Source organism: Poecilia formosa, unplaced genomic scaffold, assembly GCF_000485575.1.
Source record: "Poecilia formosa unplaced genomic scaffold, Poecilia_formosa-5.1.2 Scaffold189, whole genome shotgun sequence".
In the NCBI taxonomy this organism is placed as follows: Eukaryota; Metazoa; Chordata; class Actinopteri; order Cyprinodontiformes; family Poeciliidae; genus Poecilia; species Poecilia formosa.
The window spans coordinates 495,743-518,210 of NW_006800128.1; the positions used below are offsets into that span (position 1 = coordinate 495,743).

The following is a 22,468-nucleotide window of genomic DNA, read 5'->3' on the forward strand; positions in this document are numbered from 1 at the left end:
AATATGGGAAGTGTGGAAGCCTCTATTGTATCAAATTGACATAGGAATAAAAGAGAGTTTGGTCATTCTAAGGTAAAAACCCAGCGCATACAGTGTCCAGACAGCTTCCCACGCCCCCCTGCAATGACACGGCGTCCCCCCTAGGGGGCACGCCCCACAGTTTGGGAACCTCTGGTTTAGCACATGAGCCCAAATCTAAAATGAGATCAATGACTTTTAAGGTGAAAAGCAATTGAAAAGCACAGAGTGCTACATACATCTACATACAAGACAGTATGGTTTTTATTTATGCATTAGACTAACTGTTGAATCTCTGAATCTCCCTCCTGGACTTGTTGCCCCAGTGGCCCGGATTGGACTGTGCAATCTTAAAAATAAAAAGTTAGCATCAAAAACAAGAAAAACTGTAAACGGGCAAAAAGCTTTTTAAAGTCTGTCTCTTGTGTTTCCCTGTTTGTGTTATTTTGCTGGTTTGTTTACATATGTTGACTCGGTTGTAGGTGCCAGCAGCGTTACTGTTTGTGGTGGTTAGCTTCAATTAGAATTCTTGGGTCTTAATTGGCATGTCTGGTAAATAAAGCAAAAGGGGATGAAAAAGCATTGCTAATAGGACTTTGAACTGCTTCACTCTTGATACCATGTTATCCAACTGACTTGATGTCTGAGTGTGTTTTTGTGTTGATAGTCACACTTGCACTTTGTAGTTATTAGCAGGATGAATAATTGCATGTATTTTGTTGATTACAGCAGAGTAAAGCCAGGATTTCTTCCTGGTCTTTTTTTCTCTTTAGATCTGTTGCTTTTTCATCTTCTTTTCCTTCACATGTATTATATTGTGCAGCAATGATCCTGTTTGCCTATCAATAACTATTAATGTGTCCAACAGCATTTATTAACGCATTTTAGATTTTTAAATCAAAATCAACCATACATTATAATCTGCTTGATCTGGCTCCATCTATCAGCCATTCTCGACTAACTGCTTGTAAAAAAACCCGACTGGAATGTGTTTTAAGACAAATGTATATTTGGGAAGTTGTTTTGTATTCAAATTAAGTGAGATTAAAATACAATTTTTAATTGTAAGAACGTCATGGTTGTGTAATTTCTGTTTATTAAACAGACAAGATTGTTTGCATGCTGTCACTTGAGTATCAGTAATGGACATCAGAAAATATCCTATTCACAAAGGTAAAAGGTAGAACTGAAGACTTAATATAAATTGGTTTCATTGAAATATTGACAAATTATTAGATTATAAATTACAAAAAAAAAAAAATATTACACACAAGCCATTATCATTGAGCAAATGGATCGGATAAATTTTGCCCCCAAACCACACTTTCTAAAACAATATCAGATAAAAGCAACACTTTGCTGATCAAAAGATTTACCTCTCCCTCCAGCCGTTTTCCTTGAAAATGACGCCATGATGGTTGCTGATGATTCAGTTTTGCCACAAATTCAGCTGAACACTCAGAGCATTTGTTGCAGTTTGACACTTGTACAATTCAGTTCAAGTTGTGCAACATACCAAGTTAAGCAATGAGGTGCAGCAGTCAGGAATTAGAGCATCAAAACCATTTCAAGTCAAATGTATGGCGTCAAATCTATGCTAAAGCTTGAAAGGACCATGATCCCTTTGGATTTAGCCATGGTTAACATTGTGCAACAGATGTAGTAGATACCATTAGCTGTCAGGGTTCCATCTCTCGTATGTGCACCATTTTATGAATATGTCGATTAATGAAATTAATAATTTCTCAGGACACCACCTGAAAAAAGGGACTAAGTAAAGATGACAGTTAGTCTCAAACGCTTTTGGCCTTTGTGGGTCAGTCTGTAATGATTGATGTCTGTAGTGAGGATTAACTCATTCTAGCTTCAGTTCAGTCAGATAAACGTGTTGAAATATTCACAATTCACCAGCAGAACATTTTTCATCAGGTAGTTAAAGAAAATCTGTGGCGTGAGGTTTAAATTATGGTTTTATAGTTCAGTCTTTGACCTTGTTCAGTCTAAAAAATGACTTCCTTGTTCATTCTTTAGATTTTTTTCCAGCCTACATTACACAAGTATTACTTCTGTCTCTGTATTTCTTGGTCACACACACACACACACACACACACACACACACACACACACACACACACACACACACACACACAAAGATTGCGTGACTATCTTTGTGGGGACTTTCCATTGACTTCCATTCATTTCTACAGCCTAAAAGTCTGCCCTAACCCTAACCATTACGTACCTAATCCTAACCCCATCTAAAACTCAATTCACACCATAGTTCTAAATCTGACCCCAAAACAGCGTTTCCACACCTTATGGGGACCAGGCTTTGGTCCTTACAAGGTATTACAAACAAAAGCACACACACGTGCACACGCACACAAACACACACATCTCCCGGGCAACAGTGGGTGGAGTGGAGGTGCCCTCTCAGTTTGGTCCAGCTGGCATATGTAGGACTGGGATTGTTTGTGTGTGTGACATGTGTAATCTATATGTGTATTTTAGTAGGTGTGGAGCAAATAAGTGTAGGTCTGGGGAGATCAGTGAGGGAAGAGGATGCTAGAATGCATACAGTCCTACACACACGCACACACTGCTCTTTTTAAAGCGCTCAGAGATTGCAGCCAATGAAAGGCCTATTGATTGGGTCTGATGGGCGAACCAAGCCTTTGAATCCCATTAGAGACAACATACTGGTGGTCACATGGGGGGAGAGGCATGAGAAAGATGTTTTTATATATGTGTGTGTATGTGGATATATGCAAGTGTGTGTATATGTATGCATACACAGTATACTGGATAAATAAAAATGCAGGTTGCTTGCAAAATTACATCTTTAGTGGCTCAAATGCAGTACATGGGAAAAGTATTTATTGTCCTTAAACATGTTATCTTAATTGTTAAATGCAATATAGTTTTATTGTGACGCCAATGACTAAAACAAGTGATGTGTAAATATGAATGATTTTTTTTTCTTTTGCTCTTTCTTTTATGCTGTGAAGATCTCACAAGTTTGTTAAATTACATTTGAAAGCAAATAGAAAATTAGAAACATGCCAGACAGGTTCAGAGATAAAATGGTGAAGAATTTTAAAACTGGGATCAGGTTTGAGCCTCATGGAGCTCTGTTCAATACGTCATCTGAAAATAAAGAGGATGGCACCTCTACACACATGCTGAGAAATGGTTCTCCACCTAAACTGTAAAGCTGGGAAAGGAGACAATTACCGGTAATTAGAGAAGCAGCCAATAGGCTAACAGTAACTCTTAAGGAGTTGTACACCTCAGGTGGGAGAATCTGTCAAAAGAAAATCATTTACACACTCCACAAATCTGGCATTTACAGGAAAATAGGAAGAAGAAACGCCAAGAAGTGATAATTAAATTTTGCCACAAGCCATTTGATGGGAAACGACCTGAAAGGTGAGGTAGATAAAAAACATTTCATGCCAGTCTTTCATTTTTCTCTTAAGGAAATAAATTGTGGTCTTTTCCTGTCGAATGTTTGACAAGAGAAAAACAAAGACTTGTAAAAAGTGGCATGACAGAATTATTTTGTTTTCCATGTGTCATTCATGACTTAAGCAAAAAATAAATAAATAAAAAACAAGAAAACTTAAAACTTCTTAGTACTCTGTCAGTAAAAAAGTAATACATATGAATTTTTATAGTCAAATAGTAGAAAAACAGTTTTTTCTACACCTCATATTTTTATGCTCACCTTGAGAAATTATTTTTCCACAAGTAAAAAAAAACAAAAACAAAACAAAAAAAAGGCATCCATGGATAAAGATAATCCAGTCAGAAGAGACGAAACAACTAACCTGATCTAAGAAACTCCAAGATTTGCCAGTTCAATAAAGTGAGACTAGAAAATTCCTGCAGAAATTTGAAGGGGCCTGCCACAGTGTGCCCATCACTTTAGTCCCAGCGTTATAATTTGTCCTGATAAATAGATCCATGCTGGTCTAACATACATATCTTAAAGTATTGTCAAGTATATCATAGGAATATACATGAACTGACAAACAATTGAAATGCAATGGCTAAATCCGAGGTCGGTAAAATTGGGTCCGAGACGACTATAAGCTTCGCACATTTTGTTCTCACTCATGGTTCAAATTTAAAAAACATGAAGAAAGTTGGTAATTCTTTATTTCTAAAAAAAATTAAAATTTCATACTAAGGATTTTAATTTACACTCAAAAACAAAACATGAAAAATGTATTCTTCCCACAATACATTGTGAGAGGCATGTGTATCTATGTCATGACCAACTTTGAGATCAATAGGCCAATATTTGTGCCTGTGAGGGGGAGTTAAAAAGAGTTTTGGAGTCAGACCTCCACTGTGCTGTGTGTGTGTTTCAGAGAGAAATGTTAGTGATTCTGTGAGACACTCAGCCTAAATTTTTCTCGTTTTTCTCAATTTATGTCGTCATTTTATCTCAGAATCCCACTAAAAGTAATAGCTCGCTTCTTGGCATCGAGCCGCACAATTTGATACCACTTTTGTGGGGGTACACGCAGCGGTACGAGCCGCATTAACGGTGATGGAAGAATAATAAATAACCTATAACTATAATAATAGACATTCTATTGGGTGTAGAATAGGTGCCTGCCATGCAATGCATGGAGGTAGTGACTAACTTGCGATGCAAGTCAGTCACTGCTCTCCCTATGCATTGCTATGGGCAGGCCCCAATAAATAAAGCTAAAGGGCTTTTGAAGAGTAATAAGGGCAAGATGAAATTATGAAGTCAGAGTGAGGAAGGTTAAATGACATGGAGAAAGAAAAGAGAAAACATGAGAGAGAGGACAGGAAATGAGAGCATTTCATTGCTCAACATATAAGCTCTGAGGAGGGAAACAGAAAACAGATGATGGCCAAATGAGGAGAAAGAACAGTGGATCCTCAGGGAATGCCATCATCCTGCTGTAGCTCTCGCCTCCGTATGAATGGAAACAATTTGATCACCATTATTACAAAGACTCTTTGATCAAATCATGTCTCATCAACTCAAAGCTGTCTGCTGTGTGTTTATCTGCCTCTGATCAGTTCAGCCCAATCAGCAATCTCAATGACAAACCTCAATGTCAGCTTGGTATCAGTGCTCTGAACCTCTTGCCACTGTGCTTATGCCAGTCCTGAAAGCTTGGTATTATGGGTAATCTTCTGAGATTGTCCCACTATGGGCTACGGGCTCATATGCTAATGCTAACAGGTGGTCTAATTACTCGGGCTTTGAAGCTGCTTAACTTACAACTAAGTATATGTACTGTATGCTAATCAGAGCAGAACTTCCAACCATCAAGGCAAGAGCTGCTAATACATCCCTAAGTTTGTTTAACTAACCCAAGCTGCTAGTTTGTTTTATACACAATTAAGTTACTCAAATTCATGAATAAGGTTCACCACTGTCAGATCTTCCTTCCTTCCGTCCTTCCGTCCTTCCTTCCTATCATTTTCAGGTGATCACTGAAAATGTTCACCTGACCTTTGGTCCAAACATACTTGAGTTTTGTTTTTATTCAGCTGAAGAAAGTTATCATGCATGCAAGCATTAGAATGCATCTACTCAACATCTGAATGGGTTGATAGTCAACTGGTAACATAATGTGGAGCTGTAGTGATTTATTATAATGATGAGGTGAAAATGAAGACCTCAGAAAATTAAGATTGTTTTAGAAAACAGCATTAAGCTGAAGAAAACAGCCATGCTTCTGATGAGAAAACTCTCCTGCTTTCGAGATCTGAACTGTTCCATCTGTAACTCTAACCTTTTTTTCTATTATTCTAACTTTTGAAATTTTCTGTTCCTTGGAAAAAACTTTTCATTGCCTTCAAAGTACAACTGAATGTCCAATTAAACAGATACTTTTATGTTTGTATTGAGAGTCAAAGTCGGTCTCTGCAAGTCAAAATAATGGCTTTTGCTGAAGACGGTAGGAATATTTGTGTGTGTACGCTTGATGAGCATCTTCTGCTAATGCCTTTCAGACTGATCTTATATTTTCACTTCAGTTCTGCATGTATAGGCATGTTAAATATTCCTTAAATAGGAAGATTTAACATAAAGTTAAATAGGGTTTAACCCTGGGTACCCCGCATAAGATTGTTGTCCTATGAAAAGTTATCTATTGACACAAAGAACTGCCTGACCTTCAAGAAAGACTCCAACGAGTCAAGCCCAGCCCAGTTCTCCAGTCACTCCCATAACATACCATGGTCCAAAGAGCCAAATGCTGTATTCAGGTCCAGTAACACCAGCTAGTTAGTTAGTTTAGCTCATTAAAATTCAATTCTGTTTAGAATTGAATTTTTGAATTCAATTCAGATTGTGAATTTTTGAATCACAATCTGATTCTGAACTCAAAATCAGATTGTGATTTTGAGTTCACAATCTGAACTCAAAAATTGTGTTGAAAAGTTGAGTCTTAACTGAGGAGAAAACAGAGCAGTTAGCATTCAAACCAGCATCTTTTAATAGTTTTTTGTGTAATTCATCAGTTTTGTATTTAACAATAAAAGTGAGAAATATAAAAACTACTGTTTGTCTACTTTCTCTTTTCCCTGTCTGCAGCGCTGCATAAATTTGCTACGGTTTATCCTTCCATATGCAAACACAGACACATAGATTTCTAACACACACAGCCTCCTATTACCGCCTGCTGTCTAACGTGCATAAACGCTGAGCTGCTTTTCATGCCTTATCATCCCGTGATTGATAGTTGGCTTTTCTACTCTTATCGATTCCATGCTCTCCATATATTAAGCGGAGGAAACTGAGCCAAATCGTTGGTGGAGGAAGGCGTTGAAATACGATTGCTCTCTGATAGCCCTGCTAATCTGCACAACCTAAATCCTTCCTAACAACCAGCCCTATCCCAGAGACACAGGCTGTCATGCTGTTTCTTCTGTAGCTTTGATGGATGTATTTTATGTTTATTAGTTGTGAGGTATTCATCAGCTTATCAGGAAATAAAGTAGGTCAGAGAGGCCTCTATGAAATTACACTTTCAGCAGTGAGATTTAAGATAATTTATAATCAGCAAAGATTAAAGAATAAAGATACTTGTTTTTTATTTGGTGGTTGTATAAATGTATTGGATCTGTGGTGGAGAGGCGAAGAAGCCAGTCATGTTTTATGGGTTAACTGTTATTTCAACATGTAATGTGCAGTGTGGTTTCTATTTGCTTACACAAAGTAAAGAAAGAAGAAATGTTACGTTTTAATTAAAGCAGGTGTTTTCTAAGTACGGGAGCGCTAGCCCCCCTCAAAGAGCAAATTGACAACCACCCCCTCCAAATTACATTGTTGCTATTTTTGTTTTTACTGTTGCTGTACTTGAGGTTCCATTCATCTTTCACAGATCTTGTGGAGTTCACCTGCATTAGCTATGTGTTGCACCACATGTGATCTTCAGCTGCCTTTTGCTAAAATTATGAATTACTTTCTGATGCGACTAGAGGTTATTTAGTTTCCTGTTTAACAAAAAACAGACAACTTCAAATCCAGCCCATGAAGGTCCTAACTTTAAATAATCATGGTCATAATTCCTTTTTTTATTATTTTATTATAACTTGTAGGTACTAAAAATATATCTGTTTTGTCTCTGGCATAGGGCATGGTGAAGTTGGCTAATGTCCAATTACATTTTCTGTTTTCAGATAGCTCTATGTGCATAGAAACACCACTCATGTTTTCTGTTTTTCCAATATTATCAATTAAAATGCACTAATTTCAAAGAGATTAAAATGTATTTACAACATTTTATTAAAGTGTCACACCTCCTGTTCATACCACACAAAATAATGACATGTGGTGGCTTTTTATAAATCCAGCCTCTTTATCTAGGCCAATAATTAGTTGGCCTAGATACTAAAATTAATGGAAAGATTGTCACAATTATCTCCTTCATGCATTTGTAAATATTAATTATATAGTTGTGTGGAGATCAGACAAAAACAAACATGTGGGATTGTAAATTTAAAATGAAAGCCAAGCTCTAAATGATTATATGTTGAGCACTTTTAGTCAGATTCTTCCAGCTTCTTGTTAGTTCCCTGGGTTTAAAATGCCCTGCTCCATTCATCTCCTCTGTTTATATCCTGCTCCATAAATATTGGCTGTGTGGGGGTGTGACCTTGTCATGTGTTGACTGATGCCATGGGCCATCTATCTCTCATCGAAGACGAAGGAATCAGGAAAAAATGTGGAGATGCACCGAAGCTGCATGCTGGCTTTTCTTTGCTTCTTCTCATCGTGTTTTCTTTTTTTTTTAAACAGGAGTCTCACATCCATGTGTTAAATATCTTAGAGCTTCTATGTTCAATAAGAGTGAGAGAAAACAGACACAAAGTCAGCCAGAATTTTAATCAAGCATTCTGACAAATAAAACATTCATTCTTAGAGCAGCTTCCAATACCTATGAGGAAACGAGCATACAGCATCTCTGGAGCAACAGGAATGGCTTGATCTAGGAGTCTGGGAAACACACAGTGGTCCTACTTCATCATGGGTGGAGGAATACGTTCTCAATTTCATGATACAATGCTTAGATAAAATTTCACCTCCTTTGTTTCATCCTTTCAGTCATTTTGTAAATGAAATCAGGGTCAATTTAACTTTAATTTTCAATAAAAATTTTAAAAATCATTTAATGTGAAATGAAAACAGGTTTTTGCAAACTAATAGCAGATAATTACATTTTCAATAAGTAAACTAAATGAGAGCATAAATGTCCATGCCCTTTAAAATGACTGATCAAATTCAATAATGGTCAAGCTAAGACAACACAAAGAAAAGATCACTGAATAATAAGGAAATGAGAGAAACACCCCATCTTATGGAAAAGCTCTGGCAGCTTTTCCTCTCGGCCTCAGAAAGGATTAGCCAACATCACTTATTATAAACAACTTTTACTGACTGCATTCAAAGTGCATAAGCCAGAAGCTGACACTAGGCAGTGATGGTGTTAAAAAAAACAACTTTATGGGGTTTCCACTAAACTCAAACAGAAATACTTTCAAACAAAGGTGTCAGTCATGTACTTCTACAGACAAAAACGGACAATTGTTTTAGGTCAAGTTGTTTACATATAACTACTGCTTTTCTACAATAAAATGTATTTAATATCTTAATTTTCTGGCCAATCAGAGCTTTGAAATGACTGACCTCCTGACCAACTTTGGCCAATAAGGATTTTTATAACTGACACTACAATGAAATTGCTACATTTCCAACAGTTGGGTGACTGGGTAAGTGCAGATGTGACCTGGCGAGCAGGTCTGTCAGTCAGTTCTCTCTCGAAGTGGTGACAGTGGCTGATTTTCAGCCACTGTCACCTGTCCCTTGTGGAGGAAGATAAAATCTTTGACATGTATTGACCAATTTGCAATCACCCAGAATTAAAGAAATCAGGGCAGATCTACTGGAGCACCCCTAATATCAACCTGTGAGCTAAAAATAGATTGATGGAATTTTTTTGATGCCATCTGCCAAAAAGACTGGCCTTCTCTATTGCTCCTCTGAGGGATCTGGAAGATGGTGTGTCTCTGTACCCACTCCCCTGCAAATGAACCAATCAAAAGCTGACTTCAAGCCAGCGCCGCCTGAATGGAACCACAGGTCTCAGGGTGCCAGGGAGTGGGTAGCGGGATGGAGCTGAGCTCTAAGCGCTAATGCAAATGCCGGTTTGAATCCGTAAAATGGCTTCAAGTTGATGGGCAGTGGAACGGTGGTATAGCTTTGATCCCTGAGTCAGAGCCAGAAGCAGAAGTGGAGACTCCTCCACTACCATCAAGAACGCAGCAGCGTTTCTGAATAAGACGATGTTCCCTCAGCCTCAGGAAGGGCTGAGTGTACCCACTTGAGCTCTGACCTGCCTACACCCTGTGGTTGCTAGGTAACAGGGCAGTAATATTCAAGAGGTTTTTGAAACGTCTCGTTTTCCAGACACCAAATGAACATATAGCCAAAAGAATGCTCAGATTTTCTAGAAGCAGTAAAGACCCAGATGAAAGTACAGAAATATACAAAAACAATGTTATAGATCCCCTTTAAAGAAAGTAATGAATGGAAAAACTAAAGCATTTCTTTCATTTAGGTTTTGACAATCACACCTAAAGCATTTCATTTATTTATTAACCGATTCAGATTGAGTTTTTTATTTTGTGCTTTCTTTTGATGTACTCATAGAATGTAGTCATAGGAGAATGACACAAAAACCACCTAAGTGCACATATACACACAACCTACAGTAGTGTGCTGAGAACGAAGTGTGTGTATTGTGTGAGCATGCATGGATCTAAATATCAGTGTGCAGCATTTCCCACTGCAGCACAGCAGGTTGTCAGAGGTGGTTAAGTCTTGCGGCTTGAGCTCCTCCAGAGAGACTCGTGCACACACTAGCCAACCTATGCGCGCGCGCGCGAGCGCGCACACACACACACACACACACACACACACACACACACACACACACACACACACACACACGTACACAAATAAGATCAGAAAGAGCTCTAATGGTGTTCAGAGACCAGACTGGAGGGTTTTACCAACACTGCCTCAGGCTACGTTGTGTCTGTCCATCTATCTATCCATTTAACCATTTATAATCAGTTCATCCAGCATCATATCTACTCTCATTTTTTTATTCATCTTCCCCTTTGTGTTTTTCCTGCTAACTATACTAGAGCTCTCTTTTTCTTTATATTAAAGTACGACTTCTGTTTTCATGTTATCACCCTTTGCAAATTTCTAGGTTCAGATGTATAAATTGTACAATAAGTGACAAAATGTATTACATAATTATATGTGATGAGAATTTGCACTCGTCCGCCTTTCTTAACTGCAGATGTTTTAGGAAATCTGAAATGTTGTTTCATTACTGCTGTTCAAAGCTTACAATCACTCTGGGTGCTAAATGCAACTGCAGTCAAAATCAGATGAATTCACCCAATGGGAGCTTAAATAGTATAGTTGCATTCAAACTTACAGGGTCTCTTTTTTAAATGTATATATTTATTTAGTTTTTACTTTGTGAACCAATCCCTCTCCTCTCAGAACATCAGTGCTCATAAGTTAATCATCTCAAACTCTAAATGACCAAAATAACTGCAGCTACCTAAAATAGCAGCAGAAATTTGGCTCATGCACCTTTGCATAATGTTACACCAAATTAGATTTGTAAAAAAAATGTACATAAGCAGAACTTTGTGAATTCAATTAAATTCAATTAAATTTATTTAATTTGTCTATTCACAGCAAATGTCATCTCAACTGTACAAAAGAATTATTTCAATTTAGTCATACATACATTCCAACTGATCCTAGTCATCAATATAGTACATTACGCTGAATTAACTATTCAGTTATTACCTGCTTAGTAGTCTCGGAATAAGGCATGTGCTGTATAAAAGGAGAGTCACCAAAATGGAAGAAAATGAGGAAAAGTCAAATTACATTCAAGACGCTTTTGGTCCAGAAACACTATAGAGATGACCAATCAAACTGAGAACCTAAGCTCCATTAGAAGGGTTGCAGTGAGCCATGCTGTGTCCAGAGAGCTGATAATGTTTTTTACTGTGAGATTCTGGTTAAGAAAACTAGCTTACTTTGCTAGATTTTAAGCATGTGCATTTGATATTTTCTAGAATTATCTGATGGACAAAAGAAACCTTCAATTTAGCTACTTTAAAATAGACTGGTTAAGTTTCCAAACCCCTGAATTGTTCTGACTGTTTATGGTTTTGATTTACGGTGAACTTTGTTTCTCTTTTAGACCTTCAAGCTGAATGTGGACAGTCAACATGCGCTGAAGGAGAGCATATTGGCAGAAGGAAAAGCACTACTCGGCGTCATCACCTCCCACCAGCTGGGTATATTCTTACTTCACACATTAATATTATTGTTATTGTTTTTACCTGGATTAAGCCAGTGGCCTTCAGGAAGTAAACCTTATTAATGTGGCGATGGATAAGGATGAAGACAAGAAAGGAGATTGGGGCTGAGGGATTGGAGATGTGGAAACAAATAGCAAAAAAAGACAAAACTGAGAGAAAAGTGTTTATAGCAATTGATACCGTGTTCAGTGTCAATATTATTATAGCTGCAATTAAATTCAGAAGTACTGTAATTATCCCAACGGGAAATAAAATGTCATAAATTCAAGTATCTTCCATCCACAACAATCCCAAAAGTCATTGTGGATGGTGATGCTGTGGGTAGGAAGGGATCTGGTAGCAGTTGGTCTCACAAAAACTAAAGAATCTGTGATAGATCACTGCTGCTGTAAAACAGTTTCACGACTGGCCTGATACGCTAGCTGCTCTACTTTCAGGCAGCAGAGATGATATTCCACAGTAACATGTCCTGGATGACACCAAATTCTGCTAATCCACATCCTTTGCTTTTGCCGCTCCTCTCTAAATCTCTGGTTAGAAGCCGAATAGAGAGACGATGAAGTAGGGATATGATTCTTATTTATTATGGTCAATAAAAGAGAACTTCCTGCTTCTCTCCATCTGTTGGTCCTGCTCTGCATCCATGAAGCTCTGGGATTTGGGCTCATAGTTCAGGTATTATTTGATTTATTGAGATGAAACTGATCAGCTGGTCCTGGTGGTAAAACAACAATAACAACAACAAAAACATTCTTGTTTAAACAGTTATAGTTGGATAAAAACAACTGTCTGACAGCATAAGACCAAAAGACCAAAAGACCAACTGCACAGCATCCCAAACCACAGGGAATAATTATTCCAAAAAACACTTAACATATGTAAGAATTAATGTAACAGACCTGCCTTCTCCAGTGACAACTAAACTGTATAAACTTTGAGATGGCCGGGTCACCAAAAATGTATTTACTTCAAAAATGGTCAAAGCACTGAACCTTCTGGGTGATACGACCAATAAACACAGTTCAAAAGATAAAACTATTGAAGATTCACTTATCAGAAAACCTTTTACAAAACTCACAACAGTGCAGTTTTATTCCCCATGTTTTGTTTTGTCAAAATAGGTTGGTTGAAAGAATTTTCTAGCTTACCAAAGCAATATGTAGGCAAGTTATTTTTATAACTATTATCCTGTCTGACTTGTTCCCTGGTTCCTCCTGTCCTTATTCCTCCAGCTCTGAAGGATATCCTCCATATGGTTGGAAGCCAGTGGGATCAGCTCCAGTGGCAGATCCGACGCCAACATGGATGGATGCTCCGCGCCCTTCGTTGCATCCAAACCCGCCTCCTCTACACCAGCCATTCACAGCAGCCCTGTGCATCCACACTGGACTTGTCAGCCAATGGGCAGTTTCCATGCCTTGCAGAAGATGTCAAGGTAAGCAACTAGTGTGCTCCGTCTTCTCTATGGCAATTGTTTGTTATTCTACTTGTGTGCTTTTTGTTTATTTTTCATTTTGTGAATCCTTTTGTTTCCTCTCTGGTTGATCCTCCCTGCATCCCTCTTTATCTGCTTGGACATGCAGCTCACAGTTATAGCAACTCATCACCTATGGAACACTTGTGTGTATGTTTATTCACTGTAGGTGCCAGTTACCTTCCTGGCTTATATATAATTTTGCTGTTGCAATTTTTCTTACATAATTGATTGACAGAATTTGCATTTTTGCAATGAATGTTTAAGTTAGACTGGTCAGAATTTCTCTACAAAAAGGGTAAAACTTTATTTGAAGGGGTGTGCATAAGACTGACATGACACTGTCATAAACATGTCATAACAGCAGTCATGAACATGAAGGAGTCTTCATGACTATGACTGTTATAAAATGTCATTCGGTAAATAATGACACTTTTAGTGCAAATTTCAGTAGAACCTTGTGTCATTATAGACCTTACAATGCAAAGTTTACACTTTTAGTGCAACTTTTAGAGCAACTTTGTTGTTCCTCTTTGTTTTTTCGTGTAGGTTTTGTTTATGCTTTACCTAATATTATGTTCATTCATTTGGAGTTTGAATGCAAATGAATGAAATACAGGTCGGTATTTATCTACCTTCAAATTATTATTTTTTTGGCTACTTTCCTCTTCCCCATCACTTTCCTTTTCTTCTTGGAGACCTGATTGTTTTCAGTTTAGTTGAAGAAGCTCTAATTTTTTCTTTGTGTGTATCCATTAGTTATCAGCACATCAATTATTCAGATTTTTTTTTTATCTATGAATCTTTTTTTGCACCTTAAGCTTTGATCCATAAAAACCCCAAACTTCAGTCTGAGGTGCCAATCTGCTGACTTATTGTTGTTGGCTGATTGCACAGCAAGGATGCAAACAAACTCAGATAAAACCAAGCATTGCACTTAGTGAACGTGACATAACACACTTCATGCAGTTTATGGCCTATAACAGGGGTGTCCAAAGTCAGTCCTCGAAGGTCGGCATCCTGCATGTTTTAGTTCTCTCCCTGGTCATCATGTGATGAGCCGTCATCACATGATGGCTCATTAGAAGGCCTAAGGAGAACACTGACTTGCTGAGGAGGTTGTTGCTACCACTAGGGAGAGAACTAAAGCATGCAGGATGCCGGCCCTTGAGGACCGACTTTGGGCATCACTAGCCTAAAAGAACTAAAGATAACTATAATGTGACTCTCAATGAGGTGGAAACAAACTGGCTTTGTCTTGTCCAAAGACACTTATGGTTGTTGTAGTCAGCGATACAAAAAAAAGAAAATAGAAATTAAAAGGTTAGAGATTTAACATGTCTGAATAGTCACTAAGGTATGTAGAAGCACTACAAAAATGATCATTTTGTTCATGTGTAATCATGTCTTGTTAATAGAGATGTGTCAAGATCTTTGTTTTTACTTTAGATTTGAACATTGTTTGACCTCTGAGGTCGCTGTGATGTCTTCTCCAAATTTTAAGTTCTTTGACAGCAGACCTTTTTTCTGCCTACTAATTTTTATCTCAGTGATGTAGATTCTCTGAGTGGTCATTTTAATGAACATTGCCTCCTCTGTTTTATACAATATCTGCTGTGTTAAAAAGAGGTTATTGCCTGTGTCAAATCCCACACTGTAGGTAAATGATGGTATCTACTCCTTAAAGCGTTTTTGTAGAAAAATTGAACATTTGTGGAAGAAATCTAATTTACAGTAGCATCTTCTATTCTTAAAGGATCTTCTAGCCTCTTTTAATAATGCAGTTAAAGAAGCAAGGCAACATATTTTTCTAATTTGATTGCTGGGAGTAAGAGCAACTCTAAATAGTTTTTTATGCTATCAGGGTCATTACTACCTCATCACAAAGGATCTTGCATGTTCTTGAGTGAGAAAGGTATATTTTTGCCCAGTTTTTGTCTGAGATCTGGAGCTTGGTGGGGAAAAACATCCTGTAAATGAATCCAGTGCTCCTAAGCTGCAGGATGGGAAGATGTGGATTTCTTTGCTGCAATAAACGAGACAGCCTTTTTCTTGCAAGTCTGAGCATTCACTCTTTATTTTGGTAGGGGTGTATTCTTGCAATGACTGGATGTGGAGCCTCTAAGTTACAGCTACACAGATCTGATGAGCCCTGTCCATGTCTAACAGTGTGGGGAATGACTGGCTCAAAAATCTTCATCAAACATTCTGTGATAAAAACAGGGGGCCGATGACCCTCGCCCTTCTCCATTAAGTCAGCATGAATGTTAACATGTCTGGACCTTTTTTCCAGGCCATTGCTTTTAAGCTTTATCATCTTGTTTACCTTTATTAGCATGTTACAGGTGGCTTCGAGCTCCAGCAATCTGCTTTGAGTGTTGTTCATTGATGTCTCAAGTAAAGCCCAATCCAGTGAGGATTGAGCAGACAGCTTTGAAATGGTCTGTTCCTCCAGGCCTTGCAGCATCACTTCCATGTCGGCCCCTGTCAGCGGAGGCCCAGAGTTGCTAGCAGTGTCTAGTGTTTGGCCAGTCTCTATCGTTTGGGGGTTTTCCTCCTCATCAGGTTCTTGTTCTTAAAATGTTTGGGTGTGCTTTTTCATTGTCTTACCCATTTCGGTAGATGGGTAAGATGTTCAGGGCTTACAGAATATTTTTCATCTGTTTTTAGAAGGATTTCACAGAGCTCTTCCTGTGTGCTGCCTACTACGCCATTAACCAAACAGGAGTCACAAAATCTTTGTATCTGCTGCCCTTCTCGGTCTTCCCTTCATTCACTTTTTCCTTCCTCCCCTGTGTTCAACACTTTCTTATCCCTTTCTGCTTTAACTTTGCAGTCTGCTCATTTGAAGAGATCGAGAAAATTCCTATAAATGTCAGGAAATATCAGTGCTAGGGTGGTGGGATTTAGGGACAAGGAGAAGATGCACTCATGCCAGCAACTACATCAGTTCGACATTACAACAAGCACTACAGATTAAGACACATGTACACATGTCTTAGTGAACAGTAGTAGTACTGTGGTGAGGGAGCTCAGCACCATGTCTCTGCATGTTGTTGTGTGAAGTGCATCTTGTTGCACGCTGACGATGGAAGAAAAGGTGGAGTGCTTTGGAGGTGTGAACACTAAGGAAGAGATGAGAGAGAGAGAGAGAGAAAGAGAGAGAGAGAGAGAGGTTTTTAATACCAGTGTGAAAGCAGTGTAATATTTAACAGCTTAAGGAGATTTGTCTGTCACATTGCAAGTTTTCAGAATGAGTCTGAAAATATGCACACACAATTACACACTTACAAATAGCCAATCCTAGTTTCTTGGATACTGAAAGGTGGATTTGTGTTTTCAGCGACAGCAGGTAAATCTGACTCTCTTGGCTGTTTCAGAACCCAAATGTCATCATGTTTCGACATTCAAAACTCTTTAAGCACATTTAACAAGAACACGGTATGTCCACGCATGAAAGGGACTGTCTAGTATGTCCCAATACTAAAATTCCAAGCTACGTAGTTCTTTGCAATACAGATAAGAAAAATGTAACCAATGATCGTTTGGTCTGGCGTTTTTAAATTAGTACTTGGAGCCCAAATCCACCCCAGTCCTTGAAACCCAGAAACCTGTGGTTCCGGTGGGTTGTCCAGGCAGGGCGGTTTGAAGTTGTCTGTCGTTTGGTTCATATGCTGTGGATGAGTGATCTTTCAGATCTCAGTATCAGAGGTTGCACTTGACATTTTGTTATTTTTGCTGACGGCATCAAAAAAATCCTGCAATATATTTTTGCCCACCAATTTTTTTAAATAACAATGAAATATTCAAATGCATTTAATTTTCATTCAGTTTAATATTCAACAAGATGAATGGAAAATCCACATTGTGCCATCAATCAGATAAATACAGGCAACTTTTTACTATGACAAAAACTACTGACTTTGGCCCCAGTAACTACATGTAAACAATCAAATTAAATGATTGCACTTAAATTATGAACATAGATATGAACACCCACTTGTACTTAATCAAAAGTGTCAGGATTTTCATATTGATCTGAAGGCTGACAAATTTCAAGCACCACTTAGCCAAAATTTTGAAATCAGGGAACATTTCTTCATTTAAAGTGATCAGAAGTCAACAAGATTCTGAACAAGGAGCATTGGGAGGAAATCTAGCAGAATGTGCTCCTTTTGCACTAGATCCGTTCAACTGTGTCCTGTCCATAATTATACAACGGACTGTCAGCTCCGAGACATCAAACTGTGTTGTTCATTGTCCAGGTCAGAGTAGATAGACTGATGAGAACTTTTCATTTATCTATTTTAGTAACCTGTGCAATGTACTTTCTGCTTAAGGTTAAAAACATCTGTGTGTCTGTATCTGTATGAAGTAGTCAGGTGTAAATTGTAATTCATCAAAATTACAGAATTTTCTGTAACCATTAAAAAAACAAACAAACAAAAAACAGTCTAAGATTGAATCTATCTCATTAACACCACCCCTGCTCAAATGGGCAATTTATTTATTGATATTTAAAAGATGAAGCTTAGGTAAATATTTTTTCCAGACCAAATGGTCTCAGCAGCTTCAGCAGGCATTTGATCCACAACCACATTCCATGCAGTGCTTGATGCAAACAATGCAGACCCAACCAGGGCCAGAATACAACAGGGCTCTGGTGACTGCAGCCGCACAGGTGTTCTATCTGTGCTACCCATGAATCCGTCCTACCTTGTGGTAACGCGCATGCACACATCCAATGCTATGTCACATACTACTTACTTACTCAACAGATTTCTAATCAATACATCCTGCCTGTGGAAAAAGGCAGAAAGATGTAGGCGGTCTATTTACAAAGAAAGTTGATTTGGGGGTTAGTTACTCTTTAAAGAAATACACATTTATGTTGCAACGTTGTGGATGAAATTACTTTAACTTATTAATATTACATTCATTATACCAGTACAGTGTATGTTGGGTGGTGGTGGTTTTAGTTGGTGCCTTAAAGGGCGAGTTGGAAGGGAGGTGATTGTTCAGGATTAGACCAGCCGCCATGTCCACAGGCAGATTTGAACACAGGGGACACAAATCATGTTAAAGAGCTTAACCAAACCTCCCCCCGTCCTTCAGCTACATTGATCTGTCGTCAACGTAGCCGAAGTTCAACGTAAAACAATTTATAAAGCAGAATAGCCTTTCTGCATGTTTGGCCTAAACATGATTTGCTGGAACTGCAGTAAAGTGTTTTATTATGAAGTCATATCAAAACTAAGGGCAAACATGCTAATGTTAGACTAGTAAGCTGTCCTAATCAAAAGCAAAAGCAAAATCAGCTCTCTATGTACAGTCAGATATATGTTAAGAAGCAAATAAAGATCTGACTGTCAGGATACTATCACTTTCTTTTCCAATTTAACTTTTGTTTAAGCTGCATAATAATGTTAACCTTCAGAGACTTCAATGGGGCTAAAGTACATGCAGCTTGCAGAGTGGGTCAGTTGACGTACAATCATAATGTGACAACAGAGCTGTTAACACTGAAGATACACATTGTTATTTTACTGCATGTATATGACAAATGATGAATATTACCAGGGTCCAAAAAGTCCTGATTATGACATTCAAGATATGCTATGGCTATGAAAGTCGTTTTTGATTTTAGAGACGTATTTAGTATTTTGCCATTTATGGGCTCACATAACGCTCTGCTGGTCATAGTTTGGGTTTATGAACGGGGTAATGCACAGCAACAGAGAAGAGTCCACATTTGTCTGTTAAACAAACGTGTGTGCGTGTGTGTGTTGTGTTTGAAGAATTATCAGGTAAAAAGAGATAAGTGACCTTCTGTGGATCCCTCTTTGGACATTCTGAACTGAATTTAAAAAACTTTGTGTGTGTGAAAGTGTATGCTTGAGTGTTTGTACACCTTATGATTGTGACTGTTGGCTCTTCCGTGTGTGTGTGTGAGTATGCGTGTGTGTGTTTGTCTTATCAGTGTAGCTGGTGGAGACAGCTTGTTGGCCCCAGGCCTCCATTTCACCCTACAGACCCCACAGAGAATGACAGAGAGAGGGAAGGAAAGAGGGAGTGGAGGAGTGCAGATACTTGAAGAGGGAGAGAAGACGGGAGGGGGGGAGGTTGTATGGTTACAAAAACCCCTAATGGAAGGACTCACCAGCCCAGGCTAGTAAAATGCAGATGTTTTGGAAGGTGGCAAACATGTTCTGTTTCCTCAGCTGTTCCCCAATATTCTGCTGGCTTAGGAAAATTAGACATTTTTCACTTTTTGCTCTTGTTGTAATTAATCTACCAAACCCACATAATTTAACTTTTATAATTCTGATAGATTATTAGAATCATGAACCTGTAACATCAGAGTGGAGACTGATCCTTAACTTACTTTGAACTGAGAGGGTGGTGGCACCAGGAAGACAAAAGGAAAGATGGGGGGGAGGTAAAAGCTGAAGTAATTATGATCCAGCTAACCAGAAGCATGGTGAATGAAGCATTCTGAACATGCAGAGTGATATCCCAACCCACCCTGTCCTTCTGAGTGATTTAAATATTGACCCCAGGTTATTACAAGCTTTTTAAATCAAATTACCCAGTGTTGGCCTCCTGCCTGATACCTGATAGTGCCAATCAGACAGCTCATCCTGCTCCTGGAGCTCCACCACAGCACTTTACATAAATTGAGATTACAGTTGGGAAGTTTGGGGAGTTAGTTTAACCACTCCTGCACACTTTAGTAGTATAGTCTGTGTTGATGTGATCTGTAAAACTGCATTTCCAAGTTATTGGAAAGTGATAAAGTTTCAGATTTGCAGGTGGAGGGATTTTGTGTCAAACAGCAGCAGCAACAACACTGCAGGTTATCTGTTTGAACTAAATCAAAAGATAGAGGTCTAAAAGATAAAACAGTGAGTTCTGTTTTCTGTACAACACATGATTTAATTACTGTCTCCCTCCCTAAAAAGCAACAGTGTATTGACTGAATCACTGTACCAAAGGAAAAAAAAATGTGTAGAATTTTTCTAATATTTTACAAAGCACATCTATCTCTAGACTTTGGTAGAAACTGAATCAAGCTGGAGCGAACTGGATATATTTGGGACTCAATTGATCAATTATTATAGAAGTGAATCATTAATGTTCTTCTGATTGAAGCTCTAAGTTGTTTCAGGTTCTTCTGTTCTGGTTTTAATCCGCTCATGCCTTAGAATGAGTTAAAGCTCATTCCCTTCACTTTCTCTGAAGAAATGAATTGCACAGTTTGAAAAACTTTTTAGTCAAATGTTTTTTGTTTTTTTTGTTTGTTTTTTTTTCAGTACTAAAAGTTAATATAGTTCATGACCACCACTAGAGCAGCTAGTGAAAGCTTTTGAAATGACTCTAATTTAATGATTCTTCAAACACATCTGATTACGGAATCATTCTTTTTTATTTTTTGAAATGTTAAAAACTTGAAAAATGCCTTGAACACCCCATCTCACCCTCTCCCACTTGCAACATCTATAGAAACCACATGAAATATGCAAATAATTAACGGTGATGCCAATAAGAAATAATTAACGCTGTCTGCTCTCTCTGGCAGCATGCCAATGCACTCCAAAATGTAATTTTTAAAGTGAGTTTAAAAAAATCCCATCCTGCTCTTTCTGTTGTTGCCACCGGCATTCTGACGTTTCTCTTGCACTCTGAAAGACGGAATAAATTGATGGTGCTGGCACATGCTTTTTCCTATTTCAGTTTTCTATTTCCATCTTTCTCGAGTATTAATTCCTGGAATGGTAAAAGTGGACTTTAATTAATTATTAAAAAAAGAAAAAAAATAGTACATAAGTGCGAAGCAAAATATTAGAAGACAATCCACTGATATATTTACCCTTTGACATGTTCAGTTAAAATATCTTAAAGATATTCTGTAAAGTAAGTTTCTAGTCAAGTAGCAAATATATTTAATAAATCATAGCTTAAAGCTAATTTATTTCATTATCTCAATTTACTAAATGAAACACCTATTAATCCCACACACCTTTTTATGAGACGTTTTTTGTCAATCATTCCCAATGATTGGCTTAGATCAGGACACGGTCTAAAAAATAGACGTTCTTCTGGAGGAAGTCCTTTCTGTCAGATGCATTCTTCTGCCAAATATCCAGTAATCACTACAAACCAAAGACATGGTTTATATTCGTTTAACCACAATGTTTGTCTCTGACAGGACTCGAGGCAGGCATCTTCCAAAAGATATTAAAACTTAAAAAAAAGTATCAGTTTTGAAAAACAATGTTTTTATTTAAATACTAAATCAAAATAACTTGTGACAAATAATTCTTGAAGTGTATTTGCCACTTTAAACACATGTTGAAGCTTTTGAAACGCAATAGGTCTGAATTTAACATTTTTGGTGCAAAAATGTCCCATATTTCAAAATGAAAGGTACAGTACATTGCAAAAGTATTTGGATGGAAAGTCTGGTGTGGATAAACTTGACTGTAGACTGAGAGCCAAACTTTCCCTAAATTTACTATATTTTTAAGACTGAAGGCACATAGGTGAGCCAGAAGCGTTGACAACATAGTAAACAGAGATCATTTAAAGAGCAGATATTGGAATGGAAAGCAACATGCTCACAGACCGGGAAATGCTAACTGCAGTGGTAACTGCTAACAAAATTTTGGAAACATATCTTTGCACAGATTTTTAGATCTTTTTATGGGTATGTATCCACCAAGATAAGCTTAATAAATAATAAGCATACAGACAATTAGGATTAAAAAAAATATTTATACCTCTGGGAAATTTAATAACTCTCTCCACCAACCCTCTTCAGGTCAAAGCTGGGACTCACTTTGTTTTGTCTCTGCTCACCATCAGTTATATTGCTTAAAAAGCCAACAGTCTACCTTACATATCCACAATTAGCATCAGTATACCGTCTATATGCCATTTATGCCATCTATTTTTAGGTTGTTTGATAATTACGTGAGAGAAAGTAAGTGTCTCTCTCTCTTTCTCTCTCTCTCTCTCTATCTATCTCTCTCACACACACACACACACACACACACACAC

The 22,468-nt window shown here is 37.9% G+C and overlaps 1 protein-coding gene across 1 annotated transcript in view; it reads left to right on the top strand.

The window, feature by feature from the left end:
- The window catches only part of LOC103147774 (A-kinase anchor protein 6), a 169,460-nt gene that overhangs the window by 47,650 nt on the left and 99,342 nt on the right, over window positions 1-22,468 (top strand). The window contains exons 15-16 of the mRNA XM_016678750.1: window positions 11,814-11,910; window positions 13,167-13,369. Of these exons, the coding sequence (XP_016534236.1) occupies window positions 11,814-11,910; window positions 13,167-13,369 (300 nt within the window). The remainder of the gene's footprint in view (window positions 1-11,813; window positions 11,911-13,166; window positions 13,370-22,468) is intronic.